We start from the raw sequence: 19,801 nt of genomic DNA on the forward strand, positions 1-19,801 counted from the left end.
GTAAAGTAAATAAGTAAATAAAAATAAAATTTTAAAATGGGAAAAGGATAGGGGTGCCTGGGTGGCTCAGTTGGTTAAGTGTCCAACTCTTGATCTCAGCTTAGTTCTCGATCTCAGGGTTCTGAGTTCAAACTGTGTTGGGCTCCACATGTATCCTACTTAAAGAAAAAAAATGGGCAAAGGATCTGAATAGACATTTCTCCAAAGAAAATACACAATGACCAATTAGCACAGAAAAAGATGCCCAACATCACTAGCCATCAGGGAAATACTAGAGATACCACTTCAAACCCCACTAGGATGGCTATAATAGAAAAGACAAATAACAAGAATTGGGTGTGGAGAAATTTGAACACTGCCCTTGGGATTGTAAAATGGTGCTTTGGAAAACAGTCTGGCAATTCTTCAAAAGGTTAAACATAGAGTTACCATATGCCCCAGCAATTCCACTCGTAGATGTATACCAAAGAGAAATGAAACGCATATGTTCACACAAAAACTTGCACGTGACAGCTCATAGCAACAAAACAACCCAAATGGCCTTCACTGATGAAAAGATAAACAAAATATGGTATATGTGCACAATTGAATATTGTTCAGCCATAAAAAGGAATGAAGTACTGCTACATGCTATTACATGGATGAACCTTAAAAATATTATGTTGAGTGAAAGAAGACAATCACAAAATAGCATTTTATATTACTCCATTTACATGAATATGTAAAGCTAAAGGGACAGGAAGTTCGTGGGTTCCTAGGGCTAGGGAGGAGAGAGGAATGACTGCTAATGGGTATAGGGTTTTGGTGGTCGGAAAGAAATGGAGGAGAGATGATGAAAATGTTCTAAAATTGTGATGGTTGCACAACTCTAAATATACTACAAATGATTGAATTTACACTTTAAATGGGTTAATTGTAGTGTATGTGAATTACATCTCAGTAGATGTACTACTGTAAACAAAACAAAAACCCTCTGCACTGGTTTCACATTTCATAGTAAAGCCCAAGTTCTTGTAGTAGTCCTACATAGCGGCAGTAGAAGTCTATACACCAGCTCCCTCTCTGATGCATCATGCTGCCACCTCTTTGCTTCCTTAACTCTGTTCCATCCATTGTACCTCCTTTGCTCTTCCAGTTATAAGGCAGGCAAGCTCTGCCTCAAAGCCACTACATTTAGGATCTCCAGTCAGCTCTATTCCCAGGTGGCCAAATGGGCCTTCCCCTCCCCTCCATATCTAAGCTCAAATATAACATCCAGAGGCTTCCTGGAACCCTCTAATGTTACAGATTACAGCCACTTCACCAAATTCCTCACATTCCTTCCTTTCTTTAATTTCTTTCATAGCACAACTCACCAGCATGTGAAATACTAAACATCTTATTAATGGTTTGTCTCTTCCAAATAGGACTTAAACTCATTGAGGGGCACCTGGCTGGCTCAGTCGGTACAGCATGTGATTCTTGATCTCACAATTGTAAGTTCAAGCCCCATGTTAGGTGTAGAAATTACTTAAAAATAAAATCTTTAAAAATAAATTTTAAAATCTTAAAGGAAAAAATTTAAGCTCATTGAGAACAGGGAATTGTTTCTCATTACTATATCCTTAGTGCCTGGCATGTATTTGAGGTTCAACAATCATCAAATGATACACAAATTCTAATTCAGACATATGTTGAAAAATGTCATCGCTCCACCTCCATCCCAATGGCTCCTTACTTCAGTTCCGGCCTCATCACCCTCCAGGATTGAGGCTGCCTTCTTACTGTCCTTCAGCCTCTCACCTCTCCTTCAAATACCCTGTCCACATTGCAACAGGACAGCTTTATCTAAAACACTAATATGACTACCTAAATCTTCCTAAGTCTTCATGGGAGGGCAGAAAAAACCCTTCATGGACCCCTCCCTATCCTAAAGCTAAAGTCCAAACTCTTCAGTACTCTATCTCCCTATGACTGGCTCTTGCCATACAGTCACACCCCTAACATCCCACCCACCCTTCAGTCTCAGCAAACATCTCTGAATGTTCCAACTTCTCTGGAACCATGGGCCTTTGCAGATTCTAGTACCAAACCCTAGCCTGGTAAATGTGTTAATTTTTCTAGCCTGAGCTCAGTGGCAGGGTTGGCAACCTTGCTGCCCACAAGCTGGCATGCTCCTCCCTGCAGGATCCCTCAACCAGAATTTTCTTCCATCTTAGCACTCAGCACTTTGTATCTCTGTGTCTTCCCTGCCAACCTGATATTCTGTGAAAGCAGGAACCACTAGGTCTAAACTGCTTGTCTAGCACTGAGCTTGACACATGGTAGACATCATGTTTTTGAATGAATGAGTGTTCACAGTCCCTGAGAAACCTTTAAACACTGAGCAGTACTATCCGCCAGAATAGCTTTCTTTCCCATAAAAAATCCCCCCAGGGGTGCCCGACTGGGTCAGTCGGTAAAGCAGGCTACTTTTGATCTTGCGGTTCTGAGTTCAAGTCCCACATTAGGTGTAGCGCTTACTTTAAAAAAAAAAAAAAATCCCCACAGGGGCACCCAGGTGGCACCCAGGTGGCTCAGTCGGTTAAGAGTCCGACTTCAGCTCAGGTCATAATCTCATGGTTCATGAGTTCGAGCCCCATGTCAGGCTCTATGCTGACAGCTAAGAGCCTGGAACCTGCTTCGGATTCTGTGTCCCCGTCTCTCTCTGCCTCTCCTCCACTCACACTTGGTGTGTATTTCTCTCAAAAATAAATAAAACATTAAATAATAATAATAATAAATTTAAATAAATAAATAATCCCCACAAATACCCACTCAAATTTATATCCCCATAGTTAGCAAGAAGGGGGACTACACTCCCTGATAGTTCAATAGACACATGGCTTAATCCTCCACCCTATCCCAAAGCTTCTCCTGAAGACAGAAAGGATGACTTACATAAAGTTTACTCTTAGTCATGGAGGAATCAGCTCCCCAGACCTGAGAGAACTGGAGGATGGAAGTGGACATCCAAGGAAAACACTGGTGACTTTCCCAACTTCATTCCCCAATCAAAGAGGACAGTTTCTGGTTTGCCAGTGGCAAGTTTATTACATGATTAAAGTTCAAATAAAAAAATAATAACAAAATCTTGGCAGGGAAGCTAGAGCCAGAGTATGGGAATGCTGTTTCCCTGTCCCCAGCCTCCCTGGCCAAGCCCAGCTCCATTAACTCAGCTTGACTCGATCAAATTCTTCATCAAGACTTGCATCTGTGCCCTGGACATCTCTGCTGCTCCCACTGGAGACTGAATCCTGGGCCCCGGGCACTGGGGCTTTGGTGAGGGCCCCATACACACCCATGGCCTAAAAAAAGGGACAGAGAGAGCCATGAGGACACATGGCAGAAGGCATAGCCCAACCCACCAATAGCTAAAAAGAAAGTGAGGCTGGGGCTAATAAACTTATTTTTCCTTTCTATCTCTCTTGCAAGACTCAAGCTGTAGAGTCGATTCTAGGAATCGTAAAAACTATCAGAGCAGGGTTACCCTCAGAATATTGGTACAGATATATCTGCCCCCAAAAAAAGATGTCTCAAGAGCTCCCCTATCTCCAGGGGTGAGGGAGGTATCTCATTCTTAGAAACTTATTCTCTACAGAGACTAACAGAAGGTCTAGGGCTCAGGCTACTCTGAAGGCCTCTATGGTGTCTAAGTTGTGATGGTGGTGACAGGGGTCTCAGTTTCTGGCATTGGTGTCCTGTGCTAGGTCCTCAGGGTACTCTAACCTGAGCCACCATACTGGTGACATCGCCAGGGTTGGACGGCAGCAGGATAGTGTTGGAGTCCTTGGCCAGTTTGGAGAATGCACTGACATACTGCTCAGCCACAGTCAGTGAGGCTGCTGCATCTCCATTCTGTGGCCACAGAAAAAATCAAAGATCACAGTCTTGGAGAAGGAGATGGGTGGGTAGGTGGAGGGGAGGGGAGTAAAGAGTAGTCAGGTTCCTGGAAAGAGAATCAGATCACAATACAGATCACAATACAAGAGATCATGTAATCTGGCTCAGCGGAACCCACAAAGGCAGGAACTTCTCCCAAGAGTAGATGAGAAAACCTCTTCCAGTGTCAATTCTTGTCTCCCACCCCACCCAGGAGCCTCTCACATGTTGTGTCAGAGCTGCAGCCAGGATCCGAATAGCTTCAGCCTTAGCCTTGGCCTTGGCCAGAACTGCACTGGCCTCTCCTGGAAGAAAAGAGATGGAGCTTTACTCATGAAGTCAGGGTACCTCAAAGCTCCTGTCCCAGTACCAACCCTCAAAAACCCAAGCCCTCTCCTCCCTCAGCCTCTACCCTCTGCAGACCTGCTGCCTGATTTATTTGTTCAGCCTTTTCTGCCTCGGAGGCCAGGATCTGTGCCTGCTTCTTCCCCTCTGCCACGTTGATGGCTGACTCTCGGGTCCCCTCAGACTCTAGAACTGTGGCCCGTTTCCGCCTCTCTGCCTCCACCTAGAAACCCCCAATGACCCCCATCAACAAAAACCCAGAGTAAATTCTTACACAGACCTGCAATTGTACCCATCATGACAGGGAAGGGAGTCCAAGTCCCCATGAGACTGGAGCATCCTGAAGTCCTCTTCCCCGCCCCTCCCTGGCCCCCACCTGCATCTGCATGGACTCTTTCACCCGGGGTGGCACGTGGATATCCTTGATCTCATAACGGAGGCAGCGAATGCCCCAGCAATCAGCAGCCTGATTGATGGCATCCACAATGCTAGCATTCAGGGACTCCCGCTCCTGGAGAAAGAGAGGTATAAATTCCATGGCTTCAACACACTCATCAGGGATCTAAGCTGAGAAGTGCCACTAACTGATCTTGACTCCCACAAAGGACTGAGAGTGTGAGGGAAGCATCTTCAAACAGTAACTCTGGCTCAGACCCCTTACCCGGAAGACTTTGTCCAGAGAGAGTTTGCCAAGCTCTGATCTCATGGTCGTCTGAGCTAGTTGTGTGACAGCATACTCAGGGTCCTCCACACCATAGCTTGCCTGAAAAGGGCATGGAAAGTGTAAGAAGCTCGAATGCAGGATTTTAGCAGGAAAAGCAACTTAGGAGCTGAATAAACCAAGGAGAAGATACCTTGTATGGGTCCATGATACGTAGATAAAGGACTCCATCGATTTGCAGAGTTACATTGTCTATAGGTACAGGAGCAGGAGAGAAAAGGAGGAAAATCAGGCCTCCAATTTCCGATCAGCTCTTTCTCATGAGCTCTGCATCTCCTGCAACTACATCCTAACGGTCTCAGGGCACCCGTGTCACCCTGCACCCCTCACCGAGAGTCACAGCCGACTGCTCAGGCACGTTGATGACAATTTCCTTGAGACTCTGCACGTATCGGATCCGGTCTAACACAGGGATGAGGATGTTCAAGCCCTGGGAAGAGGAGTCATGGGTCCTCAGAAGGATGGGGGTTGTAGGGTTGAGATCCAAGCTAGGCCTGGAGTGGGTATGGAATGAACATATGGAACATTCCAAGTAAAGCAGAAAGCTGGGCGTGTCAATGGTAGGGAAGTCCAAAAAGATGGGAATACAAGGCAGGACATCTGAACAAAGGGAACAGTCAAGAGAATGGGAGCCAGCAGAGTAGCAGACAACAGGAGCTGAGGGGGTAGATAGGGGAGATACCCAAGAATGGGGCTTGTGTAATGCTAGAGCAACACCCAAAGGTGGTAACATGGGTTCAGCAGCCTGGGCCCTGCCAGGTCTGGCCAGGGGAGCTGAAAGCCAAAAGTGGGCGCAGGCTCCAATGAGATCCCACCCCATCCGCCCATATGGTGAGGGAATTCGGCATCAGGGTGGCCCTGAGTGGGCAGAAGAGGTTCTCACAGGCTCCAGGATCCGGTGGAATCGGCCCATTCGCTCTACCACCCAGGCCTCTTGCTGCGGCACAAACAGTACCACGGTGTTTCGGGGCAATCCAGAGGAGGCGCGACGCGGAGCACGGCCAGAAGCCTGCACGGAGCCCTATCGAGAAGACGAGGATTAGCAGAGACCCCAGCCGGCGGGCCACATCGCCCTTCTCGGCGCCTGTCCAGAGAGCATCTCCTTAAACCGCGACCCTAAAGGGTCCTCGGAGAGGAACTCACGTGGGTACTGTGACCTCTGACCCTAGTTCTCTCCCCAAACTTAGAATCCTGCTCCTTCCCAGGTAAGGATCCAGGTGATCTCTGGCAGGACCCTTGGAGAAGGTTCCCTCGCACTCACCCTCAGCAAAAGGGCCCCAGTGCCCCGCGCAGCGCGCGCCAGCATTTCCCACGACCACAGGACCTCCGGAACCAACGAGACGGTGAGCAGAGAGGTCACTCTAGAAAACCGGACCTGAGCCTTTCCTCCCGTATTTCCACTCCCCCAGACGTACTTCCGGCCGTCTCCGTTCTCCCGCCCCCCCCACCCCAACTTCAGCCAATCAGCTTTACTTGAACAGAAGCGTGTATCAAGTTGTTCCCTGGGATTTGTAGACCAGCTAGAGAAGGCACAAGGCTGAAACTTGTTCTGGTTCTCTTTGATCAAGCTCAAGATCCCGGACATGGTGACCATGGAGTCTATTTTCCGCGTGCAAGTGTCCCAGAAACACCTCCCACCGAGTTCTTTACCTCCACCCGAGACTCAGTTTACCCTTCTGAGCGTATAAACGGCTTCGTCACCATTAGCGACCAAGGGATTGGCGCTCTTTGCCATGGTTGCCATAGTGACATTGTCAGGTAGTCCTGCTGTGTTGTACCCAGCCCTCCCACTGGGGACTGACCCCATTCCCGTTGCCACAGTGATTGGGCCTAACATTGCCTGGTGATTGGACTGAGATTTCCCCCTCCCCTCTTCTCCCCAGGCACCGTAGCTTTTTCTACCTCTTCCTAGTCAGTCTATCAGGCCTGATCCCCTTACAGAGTCCAGCACATAGCCCCTACATTCAGGCTTCTCTGGATCATGTCACTCTGCACACATCCCTGATGTCTGGCACATCTTTTAAGAGACTTGCAGAATCACCCCCATTTTACATTTCAGGGCACTTAAGTTCAGAGGTGCTAAAATCGGTAACAATAGAACTAGTTTGGGAATGTAGATCCACATTCAGAGAGCTCAGCTTTTATGGCTGAACCTTTCTCACCACCCCACCCCACCCCATTATCTGAAAAGAGCAAGACCAGATCCTAAGAATAATTAGGGCCTTGCCTAAGACCTCATGGCCTCAGACCTCAGGCCCCTCTGGGAGAAAGGGCAGAGTCTGAGCTCCAGTTAGACCCTCCATCCCCATTCCCATATTCTCCCCAACAGAAAAAGTAGGGTTTAGCTCAAGTTTCCAAACAAGAATTTATTCTTTCTTTATTGTTGTTGTTTCCTGAAAAAAAAGTACCAGGTACAATTTTTTCATTTCTTTTTCTTTCTTCTTTCTTTTTCTTTTTCTTTTCTTTTTTTTTTTTTTTTTTTTTTGTTCAAGTTTCAAGCAATTGCTTGTTCCCCTCAGCCAGCCCCAGGAGTCAGGACTAAGGCTGGGTCAGAGTCTGGTGTGGGGAATGGGGTAGTTGGGAAATCACATGACTGAGTTTGAGGTGTGCCCCTCATCCCAGCTGAGGTAGGTGGGTCAGAGTCTGGCCAGGTGAGAGGAGGCACCCCAGTCCTTGGCCCTGACTCTGCCCCCAGAACACCTTCCTCAGTCAGGACCCCAAAGCAAGGAGACACAGGCAGGAGGAGAGGGTCAACTGGAGTCTGGAGTCTTAGATCAGGCATGGTTAACCTCTGTGTGTGTGCATGCATGCAAGCTCTCTTTCTCACACACACCACATAAATAAAAGCTTATATGTGTGTGCGTGTGTGCGCAGACACATGGACACACACACACACACACACACACACACACACACAAGTTGGCTTTCAGAGAGGGGTCAGAGGGTAGGGGAAGTGAAAGGTATAGGGAAGGTATAGGGAAGGACAGGGGAAGCTGAGTCTTTGGCTAGGGACTCAGTCCTTCTGGGATAACCTCTCTGCCCTCAGCTGAGAAAGAACAGTTCTCCCCCAACCCCCACATCAGCTTCTTCAACTCCTGAGCTTGGAGCAATATCTGAGAGTGGGAAAGGATGAGGGGCAATGCCAATTATCAGGTTTGGGAGGTTACCAAGGCAATCCAATTTGAATAAATTATAAATTAAAAATAAATAAAATAATAAGTGGCCCCTGCCCAGGACAGGGAGGCAACGCTGGCATGACTTGCCTGGGAACTTTAGACAACCTCAGGGTAGCTCCTTGTCTCCCCACTACCTAAGTTGGCCTGGGAAATCCAAGGGAGTGGGAGGCACATGGAGTACCCAGAGTAGAGCAGAGTGTGGTAAGGATCAGAGGCTTTAAACACCCAAATAATCGATTTGGGCATGAGCATGGTGAGGGCTTTAATTCAAGCCTAAAGGGTCTTTTGCCACCTTTCCACGTATTTGCTCTGTCCAGGATGGAGCAGGATGGGTAGGTACTTGGCCCACATGGGTTCAGGGCACTGGCAATCAGGGCAAAGGTGAATAACGTGGATTGTGAGGGGACTCAGTCACTGCCTGCAGTTCGTAGGGGAGCCCTGTGTCCAGTTCCAGGCTCCGGCGGGAAAAAAGCAGGCGGATGTCTCCATGCAGGCTTAAGCGGCCTGAGCGGGAGCTCCGGAACCTGGGGGACAACAGGGTGATCAAAGAAAGAATCCAGATAGTAGATAAGCCAGATAACCTGGGGTGGGGAAAATCCTTTCCCTGGGCCTCCCAGCTGCCCCAGGGCCCTGTCCTCACCTGAGGTGCAGCAAGTAGCAGAGGAGGCGGCAGGTGGGGCTAGCATTTCCCTCCTCACCCACAGGCACCAAAAAGAGGCGATGGCGCAGGAAGGTCATGTGGGCAGCAGGCATGTCCGAGAAGTCAAAGGTCACAAGGAACATCTTCACCACAGTCTGGTTGGGGTTAAATAAGGTCTGGGGGCAGGACAGGCAAAGTTGGTAGGGCCTAGGGGCTGTTTTCCTCTCCCCACTCCCACTGCCCCTCAGGGAAAACTTACCACTTGGATGGTGCCCATCTTGGGCACGCTGTAACCCTTCCTCCCCAGGGGATTCAGGTCCACGACACCCTAGGAAGGTCATGGAGCCATCAGCTAAGATGGGGTCTAGGAGAGCTTTGAATACTCATCCATCTCCATAATCTCTCACTCTGGGCCTAGCCCTTGCCCCACACTAGAGTTCTCCCCACCAGGCTCTGAACTCTCTCCTAGGTGAGAACACCTAAAGAATCCTTCCTGCTATCCATCCCTCACCCTCTTCACAAGCTAACTTTGGGTTGAGGTCAGGTCATACCAGGAAGGGAGCCGGGGCATTTTGCTCAGAAACATCAAAGAAGGTGACAGTGACAGGCAGGGTGACATGCTGGGGGCAGTAGGATCCACTAGCTCCAATCTCTGCCGTGAAGCCCTCAATGTGGCCAGATGGTGCAAAGCGTCCTCGCAGCAATGATTCCTGGGGTTGAGATGGGGAAAGCATATTATGAGATAGATGCCAGCTATTTTCCTTACCCATCCAGGCCACACTCTACCATCTCACTTTCCCCAAGGCCCCCAATCACAGAATCCAAGGGGAACTACCTCAAAGTTGCCAAGCAGGGTACGGCTGACAGCAGGGGTAGGAACAGGGGAGGCACTGGGGGGGCTCAGCAGGCCTGGCCCCTTCCGGAGGCTTCGAAGGGAGCTCCTGGTAGGGGAGGGACACACAGTACATTGGCTTGAAGTATTCTGGTATGCTTACTCATGTCCTTGGGCTCACCCTTTGCCACCATCAAGGGCTCCTGCCCTGGGTTCCCCTACCCTGCAGTCAGAAAAAGGATTATAGACTTTTGCCCCACTTGCAGGGATAGAGCAGAGGAAGAAGCTGATCACTTACAGCTTCAGGCGACGGGCACCTTTCAGCCTCCGCCCCATGGGACTGCAGTCTGTTGGGTCCTATGGAAAGGAAAGATTACAGAAAAAGATTGGGTGGAGGTCAGGCATGTTTGGAAGCAGGACCTCATTACAAGCTCTCAAAGGAACATCTGGACCCCCCTCCCCCCCCCCCCACACTCCTCAGGCCTTCACCTTTTCCCACACACATATCTACTTAAGAATAGACCATCCCCTTCTCCTGGATTACCAGCACAGGCTCCTTGGGCCCAGGCAGCAGATGGCTCCAGAAGGGTGTGGCTTTGGCATCAGAACTGTTGGCAGCAGGAGGGTGGCCCAGGGTTCCCCGGCGCCTCCGAGGGGCTGGCCCCTCATCCTCAGAGCTGACATCCAGGGCTTCTCCAGCAGGAAGCAACCTTCGCTTGGTGGGGCAGGGGCCTGGAGGTCCAGGGCCAGGGGGTGTGTGCTCGGGACTGTGGCCATTGGCAGTGCTAGGGGACTCCCTAGGCCAAGGGCTACCCCCGTTGCCCACCCCAGCCACTGGGCTCTTACCCCCTATTTGTGCAAGACTGTGCAAATCAGTGTCAAATGTGTGCAGCTGGCCCAGAGGGGCTGGCCCTGGGGACTCCCCCAGGGACCCCTGTGCCCCTGGATCTGGGGAAGCCCAGTCTCTGGTGTGCAAACTATTGCAGGAAGCATTTGATGGGGGACAAGGGGGACTCTGGGCCCCTGAAGTCCAAGGTGAGGTGGAGCTACCTCCCTGTTCCACAACACAGAGGCCATGGTGACAGAAATGCTGGCTGGCCAGCCCCAGTCCCAGCCCCAGTCCCTCTGGGCCTAGTAGCCCCACAGTAGATGGTTCTTCAGGGGGTAGTCCCTCTCTGGCCCCCAGCCCAGGGCCTCTCTTCAGCTCCCTGGTAACCTCAGTGGGTGGGGCCGGCCGTTTCAGGGCCCTGTGAGGCTCAGAGGCACCAGCTGGAGGGGAAAAGATGGATACCTGGTAGACCCCGGGGGATGTTGCCCCCCCTGCTGGGCTGTAGCCCATGAGCAGGCTACCCTGGAGGGCCCCCTGCCTGACTGCAGGCTGCGAAGGGCCAGCCTCTGGTTCTGAGGATGAAGACGGCTCCGCCTGCACGTGGCGCATGAAGCCCCCCCTTGGGTCAGGGGGGCCCCCCCACACAGCCTTTATGCTGGGCCTGGGCTGGGGGGCCTGGGGACATCTGTAGAAGAAAAGAAGAAAAGGTGATCAGAAGAATCATTGGGTCTTCTCCCTTCCACCTGAGTTGCAGATCCTCCTCTGGCCTGAAGAGGTGACCTTGTGGGTTTCCTTGGGGTGAAGGTGTCCAAATCCCCAGATGGATTAATGGAGTATAGAGGACAATCCCAGAACTTCTGAGAGGATGGCATGTTTAGCACAGGGTTCTCACTGGACCTGCTTCCCCTCCCTTTCCCCAGCACTCACCCCGATGAAGAGGCCTTAAGCCTAGCCGTGTGTTCCCTCTTCCTGACTGATGCCTTGCTCTCCTAGCTTGCAGTCTGGTCCATTCCCGCTGCACTGGCAAGGTGACTGCCACCATTCCGTGCAGCTCTTGGGCTCAGCTGGACCCTAAGGAAAGGAGAACAGACATTAAGCCAGGATCTCTGGTGCCAGTGGCAAGACTCCTGTCCAGTTGTGGGCTATCAGAGTACCCTCCAGGATATCCTTCTCCCATATGAAAAGCTCTTCAGAAACAGAAGGTGTAGTCTTGGGATCCAGAGCCCAGAGGGCAGAGCTAGGTTACCTACGGAGTCAGAGAGAGGCAGATCTAGGTTCAGCGTAATAGGAGGTAAGAAGTTGTGGCAGGATCACCATTTATCAGGGCCACCAGCTGAGGGGCTTCTGCCCTGAGTGTGAGGGGGAATGCAATACCCCAAGATTCAAGAGAACTCCAATGCCAACTGAGAGATGGTCAGAGTAAGAATTCAGCCCTCCTAGTCAAGGTTGTATAACTCCTTCCTTAAAGTCTCTCTCCAAAGGACAAATGCTACTCCGGAGCCCTAAGGGGAGAGGTCTTGCAGAAAGTCCTACCCCAGGAGCACTCCTCACAGATACAAACCTCAGGTCAGCTCAAAGGCAGCCCTTTGGCCTTAAACACATTACCCCCAGCAGTCTGTCCCTTTAACAGGAGGCAACAAATCTAATCAAGTGGAGGGGGAGTGGAGAAGGCAATGCCAGAAGGCACTTTCCAGGACCTCCCCTCCCCCTAGGCCCTGCAAGCTAGAGATAAGGCAGTGGCAGTCAGATAGCTGGAAGCAAGTAGGACTACCTCTCCACTTAGCCACATGTTCAGCACCCAAAAACCCAAACCACTGTTTTCCTGCCAGGACTAAAGACTTTCTTTATTGACTAGTCCACCCTCAGGAGCCCATACTGGGTGAGAGGAATGTCAAATTGAAGGCCATATTCCTTTATGGGAGGAAATACTGTCCCAGGATCAAGCTTCTCCTTTGGGCAGTAGCCTATGCTGCCTGCCATCCACAGGATCTTTTCCCCTTCAAAGAATGTCCCCTGTATACCTACCTAAGCCCTCTCCTTCCTCCTTGGCTAGGCCAAATGCCATTCCCTCCAGAAAGCCTACTCTATCCACCCTAGACCACATCTCTCTCCTGAGACTTCACCTAAGGCAGTGTCACTATCTAATACAACCCAGTGACAATTTTGCTTGTTCTTATAGGTAAGAAATCTCCTAGACAGACCAGGGGGTTCTTAAGGATAGTTCTGTTCGCTCCTCTGCCAAACTCTAAGTACAGGGAGTAAGCACATGGCAGGACTCAAAAAAGTAGAATGCAAGCCCCAGAGATCTTGGCATCAGTCCTAGCAGTGAAGAGAAAAGCTCCCAGAATTAGAGAAGTAGAGAGATTACTTGTATAGGGAGAATCAGCAATAACAGAGGTGGAAATGGGGGACAGGGAGAAAGGGAGAGATTTACACACTGGGGACTGGAAAGCTCTCCTACACCAAGTTCTTATCATTGCACCCCACATTACCTTATTTCACCAAGTTCTCGTGAGAAATGGGATCCCTAGAAAATTCTGGTTCCCTGTGGTGGGTGGGGTGTCTGGAAAGGGCAGAACTCCAATGACAGCACTGTCAGAGGGTAGGTACAACCTGTATTCATCTCTACCTTCCTTTCCTCTACTCAAGCCATACAGGTTGAGGAAGGTCCTTTTCCTTAGCACCCCACCCCTGGTCATCCAAGTTGGCCTCTGGAGCCATTGCCCTGGGGAAGGCAGGTGATGACATGATGCCCTACTTGACCCCAGCATGCCTGGCATCTGCTCATTACCCCAGAGCCCTCTAAGTTCCTGACTTGTCAATGAGAAGCTCTAAGACGCACTTCCCTGCCACCCAGCCTGTCTGGCTCTAGACCATGGCTTCGAGCTGACTCATGGGGCAGGACTGTGGAAGAGGGGGGCAGGGTAGGCCAAACCTCACTCTCTGTGCAGGGGGTGGGCAGCAGCTGGCATCAAACAGCTGTGCCAGGCTATGGCTGGCAAGGACTACAGTTCCCAACATTCCCAAGGAGCAAGGCCAGCAAAAACACCAAATCCCAGAATACCATGGGTTCTGTACCTCAGACACCTGCTAGGCCTGGGAGGTGGGGTAGGTGGGTATTGGTACAGGTACAACTCCCAGACTCACTCTCCCCTTTCCTTCAGTATTAAAGGTATCTATTTCTACACTGATCTAGGAGGGTGGCAGGAAGGAGAATTCCTCTCCATGTGCTTTCTACCCTCATCCTGTTCAGAGAGAACTGCCAGCTACTCCACATTTTGTTCCTATACATGTCCACACAAACTAGCGGAGCTACTCCCATGGACCACCACTATGGGTAGGAAGGTCAACCTCTGGTCTCCAACCCACCCCTTGACTGCTGACCTAAAGCCCTCTACCCTTAATGGAGAGACCAGATGTCAGCACCTCCTCCAAACTGAGTCCAGCAGACTCACCCCTTCCGCTGGACTCCTTGTTCTGGATGATGCCCCCAACCCCTACTTAGTCTCCCAGGTCCATTCTCACCCCTCTCCTCCCCAGAGCCTGAGACAGGCCCCATTCCATACTGGAGCTTCGGAGATTTGCTCTTTCCCCCTAGCACACACTCACCCCGCTCTTAAATTGGCTCCGCCGCGGCGGCCGCTGCTCCGGGCCCTTCCGTCCCGTCCCGGTCCCTCCCCTCGAATCCCGGGTCCTCCCCGCCACGGGCCCCCAACCCAGACAAAGGGTGGCTCACGCAGAGCCCTGCTTTGCTAGGCTGTTCTCTGTTCAGCTTCGTGTGCAACACTAGCGGGACCTGGCGCCCGCAGCCCCCCAGCCGCTGCCGCACCCCTCCCCGCGACTGTCCCTCCCCGTGGCCGCCCCGGCTCAGTGCTGTCGACTCCGCTGCCCCTCTGACTCACAGGCCATTTCCTACCAGCTGATGGGGCCGCCCGCCCCGCCCAGCGCCCCAACACCCCCGCCGCAGCGGCCGTGGCCGCCACGCCCCCCTAAGACCACGCCCTCCGCGGGCAGCGACCATATTCATTGGCCCATAGGAGTCCAGCCTCTCCACGACCTCAAGTGTGAGGCACGCCCCCTCCAAGAGACACACGCCCATTGGTCCACAAGGGGGCAGGCCTACCCGTGTCGCCCCGCCCATCTCTTTAACCCCTCAATTGCTGGAATCCAAAGGATCTCCCAGCCCTGCCAATTTAACCCTTTCAAAGGTGTAGGCCTCCCACTGCTCACCTCCGCCCTTCCTTTTCCGAAGGTGTTTAATAGGACGCCCTAGGGCTTTCAAAGACAAAGTTCCACAATCTCCAAAATCAGCCTGCTCTTCCCTCACCAGACCCCAAATATCCCCACTCTCATTCATCTCTCCCTTTCTTGCAAACCTGAGCTTCAAACACCAGAGTACTGCTGAAGTCTAGAAAGCTTCCTTTATGCCAGAGCAGATGAAAAAGTTCTGAAGTGGGATCTTATCTCCTTCCATTGAGAAATGGTATTCTTCCTTCTCCTTACTTTTTATTAATTTTCTTTTGCCTTCGTTAGAGGGGCCTCAAGAATTCCTGAGATAGGGATACATTTTAATTCAGGGACCTAAACATCCTTTTTTGTGTCTCTGAACTATCATTCTGAGATCAGGCTGCTTCATTCCTTCTACAGTATTCTTTCTATTCATAGGAGACGGAGCACCCAGGGGAAGTGGGATAGAAAGGCTTCTGCCATGAGTGGGGGGATGTGCCCAACTCTTGTGATGGAGCTCCCTCCCATGACTCACAGCTCCCTCGAAACTCCCCACCCTCCCCCTGAGTCACTGGGCTCTAGGCTGGGCCCAGAAACAGCCAAACTAAGTGGCAGCAGAACCAGCATTCCTAATTCTTTAAATGACCTATTCTTTAAATGACCAGGATGGAAACCTCTATAAGGAGTAAGCATTAAAAGATGCTCTTTACAGGGGCTGCTTTAGGGGTAAGCTAAGAAAATTGGTACCTTTTCCTCTGAACTTGTTGACAAGTTAGTTTCCAAACTTAGGAAGCTTTTTCTGTCAGTCTTCCACAGAAGCAAGGAAATACCAGAGTCAAAAGAGGTAAGACTCAAACCAAAGCCTGGAGAATTGGCATAGGCCAGGGCAGGTTGCCAATTATGCCTCTAGAAGGGGAGTCCATTCTTCCATAGTTCAGAGGCTACAGAAGGCCCAAGGTCCTTGTTTCTACCTTGCCTGTGCTGTAGGCCCCAAGGGCCCTGAGGTTGTCACTGGATAGTAGGAAAAAAAAAAAAAAAAAAAAAGGCTCCCCTTTCCCTACTTCCTCCTTGTGCACTAGATTCAGGAAGGACAAGTAAGAGGGGCGCTTGGGTGGCTCAATCTGTTGAGTGGGCTCTGTGCTAACAGCTCAGAGCCTGGAACCTGCTTTGGATTCTGTGTCTCCCTCTTTCTCTGCCCTTCTGCCATTCATGCTCTCTCTCTCTCTCAAAAATAAATAAACATAAAGAAAAATTAAAAAAAAAAAAAAAAAAGGAAGGACAAGTAAGTAACCCTTCCTCTAGGCTCCCTTCTTCTCACCTCAGACCAGAGAGAAAAACCCTGAAAAAGAATCCATTTCCATCTGCCATGGACTGATTTATTTGTTGGTTCCCTAATGCTAAGGAATAGGATTCTGGAAATTTTCAAAATTCTGAACAAAATTGCAAAAAGCAAGAGCTTACTTCCTTTAGTAAAAACTTACTAGGAAGACAAATAGACACAGAACACTACAGGAAAGTGATAGTCCCTTGATGACCCCAGAGAACAGGCAGTAAGTTCTGTCTTACTGCCACTAACATAGACCCAGGCCTCAGTTACCTGCAAAGGGCAGGGGGGCAGTAGCTCAGTGGGAAGGATCAAAGATGTTCTAGGCCTCCGTGTGCCCTAGGAAAGCAGCATGGTACAATCAAGAGGGCTTATCTAGCTGCTGTCCTTTATTTTTTTCATAGCAGTTATCACCAGGTGCTCCCCCCCACCCCCCACACACATGCATTTCTTTCTACTCGTTAGAATGGAAGCTATAGGAGAGCAGCAATGTTGTTTTGTTCATGCTGGTATTCCCAGAATCAACCTCAGTGCCTGGTACATAATAGCTGCTCAATAAAGGTTGGCTGAAAGAAATGATGAGCCCTGGGCTGAGGGAACAGCAAACAGAAGACATAGGTCCTAATACCTGCTCTTTCACTGTGAGACCAGAGAAAGTCACAGTGTCTTTGGCTGTAAATTTTCAACCCTGTAAGATTAGAGGTTTGTATAAACTATAGTTGAGGGCTTCTGCAACTCTGGCCTTATACTGCTATGATTCTAATGGCTATTGTTCACTCAAATCCATTTTCAGAGGATGGACACAAGTTTCTGAATGCTCTCCTGCTTGTATTGAAGAAGAGAAGCTATATACTCCAGCCTCAGCACAGCAAACTGATGCCCTTTCTCTTTACGCCCCACCCACTCATACAAATGCCTCAGTCCTTAGGAAGCTGGAGTGTTTGCCCTAGGCCCGCCTCTCTGAGAGACAGTCTGGGAAGCTGTGTTGCCATAGCAATCAGCTCCTCCTCAAAAGGCTTCAGCCTGCCCTCCCTTACCCCACCCTACCCTACGGCTTTGTCTGGCCTCAGCACCCCCTCCCTCCCCAGCCAGTCTCTCAGCTAGGAGGAGGGTTGGCTTGGGGCCCCTTTCAGTAACAGTCATACTCATCCAGCCACTGTGTGGAAGGCAGGCCTTTTTTCAGTCTCTCAACTAGCCCAGGGACAAATAGAACTTTGGCACTATATCAAGTCCCCTCAGGGAACCTGAGGAACTCCCAAGAGGATTAGGCCCTAGTATCAGTTCTGACCATCAGCCTCCCAGCCGGGAGTGTGGGGAGCTATTCTCTCTTCCTCTTCCAGCTGAGGCTGGAACCTCATATCCCTTCTGGAGTTCAGTCTGCAATAGTAGTTCACCTCTCAAAACAAACATCAAAGACTCAATAATTTCCACCTTTCCCACAGAAGCCGATTTTTGAGGGTTCTAGGGTTCCCCACCCAGGAGAAGGAAAAGGGTGGGGAAAATAACTTTGTGGCCAGTGGTAAAAATGTAGTTGCCAGTCACTTGTGGGGGCTGTTGGGAGAGCTTGGCAGTAGTGGGATGAGGTCTGGGCCTTGCAGCTGGTTACTAGGTCCTGTGGCCATTGAGCACAAAGCTCCTAGACGGGCAAGTCCCAGGCCAGGCCCCAGGGCGAGGAAGGAAGTGGGAAATGAGCACACCCAGAGCAGAGGGCAGGGCAAAGTGGGGGAGGGGGAAGACAGGGACGAAGGCAGCCTTCTGGGAGGAACAGGAACTAGAGTGGGGGTTAACAGGAACACCAGCTAGGGGAAGAAACTCCAGTCTCAGCCAGCCAGATCCAAAGCAGACTGAGGAGACAGTCACAGAAGACCTAGCAGCAAGTGGGGCCTGGATCCTCCCTAAGAGTGCTCAGGCCTGAAGGTGTAATTAGGAGCCAAGGAGCCAGGAGCACTATGGACTGGTTTCTTCATCCCACTAATCCCATCATGCCATTCCTAGAACACAGTACACAAACCTCTTCCTGGAGTCTCTACAAAGCCAGGAGACCTTCTCAAAGCACTAGGGGTTCTTCCCCCCTCATTTGGGGCCTACAGCCTCTTTCCCTCACATAGTGCCCATTCTCTGCACAGTCCCTCTGTCTCTCCCACACTCTGGACCACCAGCTCTTCATCATACAGCACCTGCTTTCCCCAAAGCACTTCACATCCCCTCCCCCTCAAGCATGGCCAGGCTCCAACCCTCCACATCAGACAGACTTGCCCTCTCACACTGTACCTCCAACCTCCACAAAGCACTCCCTTACAAGGGACCCTGGAGAATGCACCTGCTTACCCACACGGTGAGCCCCCAAGTCCTCCCCCAACTCTGTCTTCCTCCCCCGCAGCAGTCCTCATATTCTCTCCTTCCTTAACGTGGCCCCCACCTCATGTTTGCCCAAGCGCACCCCCATTCTTGTCCCTTCTTCCACGCGCACCCCACCCCACACCTGTAGTTCCGTGAGTCCCGTTGCACCTGAGGAGGTAGTGGGGTTGAGGCAGTTAGAGAGAGGCCCTAGCTGCAGCCTCGGCCTACAAACCTCACCCCTTCTGCCCGAGCCCCGCCCCCGCAACGCCCAGGCCCACCCCCTCCCTTGTCCCACCTCCCACCTTCTCGGGGCCCAGCCTCTTTCCTAGTTTCTTTAATTCCTCTGGCTCCTCCCCTGTAACACAGGCCCCGCCCCTCTCTAGCTCCGCCCCTTCTAGCCTTTTCTGCGTCTTCCCAGAACATCCGCCTGTCCCTAGCCCCTTCCTTGGTCCCCACCCCCTTGTGGTCTCTCCGCCTTTCGCTAGGATCCGCCCTCTCTCGGATTCCAGCCTGGCAGAACCCAGGCCAGGCCCTTTTCCACCGCGAGCCCCAGTCGGTCTCAGGGACTCTCCTACCCCCGCCCCTTCTCCCTTTCGCCTCACCCGGGCGCCGGCGCTCCTGCCGGATCCGCTGGCTCTGATTGGCGGCGACGGCCCCAATGGATGGCGGAGGAGACAAAGTGATGGCTGCAGGTCGCCTGAGGTCCCACCCCGGCCACGTGCGGCTTCTGTGATGACAGGTCTAGAGGGGCGGGGCCTTGGCCTGGGTGCCGGCCTAGACTGACCGGATCGGGCGTGGGGGGGGGGGGGGGGTTGGGGAGTCGGAGCTGGCATCAAAGCGTTAGCCTGAGGGCACTGAGCCTGAGACTGGGGCTCTCCCCAAGCTTTCGCGCTGGTGTGAGCTGCCCGCGGAACTTGAGCCTTTTTGTGGTGACGTCTGGGTTCGCGCGCACATTTGCCCTAATGGGGGAGGTCTGGGGGTTTGCAAGATAGTGCAAGGAGTCCCAGGGGTCGGTGAAGATGAGAGAATCTGGTTGGTGGGATCTCAAGTCTGTGGGATTGAGCAAGTGTCTGCAGCCTACTCTGTGCGGGAGAATCTGAGTTCTAGGAGGTGTGCAGTAACAGTAACAGCCAGCCAGATCTGTATCTGTGGAGGTGAGTCAGCAAGGAATTCTGTGAATTTTAGGAGACTAAATGTTAATACGGAGTTAGAAGAACCTTCAGTCGCCGGAGAGAAGTAGGGTCTTTATACAAGTGTCAAGTGAACTATCTGATAGTTAAATATGTTCTGTAATTTAATTAGCGCTTGAGACTTCTCTCTGATTTACTAATTGCTGAGATACAGCAGTGGAGCGGGGGTTGGGGGGGAGGGGAGAGGGTGTGTGTCAACTCTTTCCAGCTACCTGTAGATGGCAGCACAGGACCCTTGCAGAACTGAAGGACCCTCCGCCCACGGCCTATCCGGCCT

The 19,801-nt window shown here is 51.4% G+C and overlaps 3 protein-coding genes across 12 annotated transcripts in view; 1 reads left to right on the forward strand and 2 right to left on the reverse strand.

The window, feature by feature from the left end:
• Positions 1 to 3,045: 3,045 nt before the first annotated feature.
• STOML2 (stomatin like 2) lies at positions 3,046 to 6,383 on the reverse strand. Its single transcript, XM_025923530.2, has 10 exons — positions 6,228 to 6,383; positions 5,850 to 5,987; positions 5,297 to 5,396; positions 5,100 to 5,158; positions 4,907 to 5,008; positions 4,622 to 4,756; positions 4,324 to 4,468; positions 4,126 to 4,205; positions 3,748 to 3,876; positions 3,046 to 3,326 (listed from the first exon to the last, which is right to left on the reverse strand). The coding sequence occupies exons 1-10, from the start codon at positions 6,270 to 6,272 to the stop codon at positions 3,189 to 3,191; spliced, it is 1,071 nt and encodes a 356-aa protein (XP_025779315.1). The 5' UTR covers positions 6,273 to 6,383; the 3' UTR covers positions 3,046 to 3,188.
• Positions 6,384 to 8,375: 1,992 nt separating this feature from the next.
• On the reverse strand, positions 8,376 to 19,079 carry ATOSB (atos homolog B). 4 transcript variants are annotated; one of them, XM_086683451.1, is made up of 9 exons: positions 18,937 to 19,079; positions 11,371 to 11,514; positions 10,159 to 11,128; positions 9,913 to 9,971; positions 9,618 to 9,723; positions 9,334 to 9,492; positions 9,042 to 9,110; positions 8,783 to 8,958; positions 8,376 to 8,666 (listed from the first exon to the last, which is right to left on the reverse strand). In XM_086683451.1, the coding sequence occupies exons 3-9, from the start codon at positions 11,050 to 11,052 to the stop codon at positions 8,513 to 8,515; spliced, it is 1,617 nt and encodes a 538-aa protein (XP_086539577.1). In that variant the 5' UTR covers positions 11,053 to 11,128; positions 11,371 to 11,514; positions 18,937 to 19,079; the 3' UTR covers positions 8,376 to 8,512. The 4 variants fall into 4 exon arrangements, with proteins under 4 accessions (XP_086539577.1, XP_086539579.1, XP_086539578.1 ...); XM_086683453.1 differs by lacking the exon at positions 18,937 to 19,079 and adding an exon at positions 18,475 to 18,545; XM_086683452.1 differs by lacking the exon at positions 18,937 to 19,079 and adding an exon at positions 14,346 to 14,393.
• UNC13B (unc-13 homolog B) overlaps positions 18,734 to 19,801 on the forward strand; it is a 258,065-nt gene continuing 256,997 nt past the window's right edge. For 4 of the 7 annotated variants that reach the window (XM_086683440.1, XM_086683441.1, XM_086683439.1 and 1 more), the window contains exon 1: positions 18,735 to 19,073. The gene's annotated coding sequence lies outside the window, so the exon portion shown is untranslated. Of the gene's footprint in view, positions 19,074 to 19,801 lie in introns of all 7 variants that reach the window. The other 3 variants (XR_015242813.1, XM_086683436.1, XM_086683438.1) reach the window with 1 other exon arrangement.

The sequence above is a fragment of the Puma concolor genome, chromosome D4, assembly GCF_028749965.1.
Source record: "Puma concolor isolate L17-30 chromosome D4, mPumCon1.1.hap2, whole genome shotgun sequence".
NCBI lineage: Eukaryota > Metazoa > Chordata > Mammalia > Carnivora > Felidae > Puma > Puma concolor.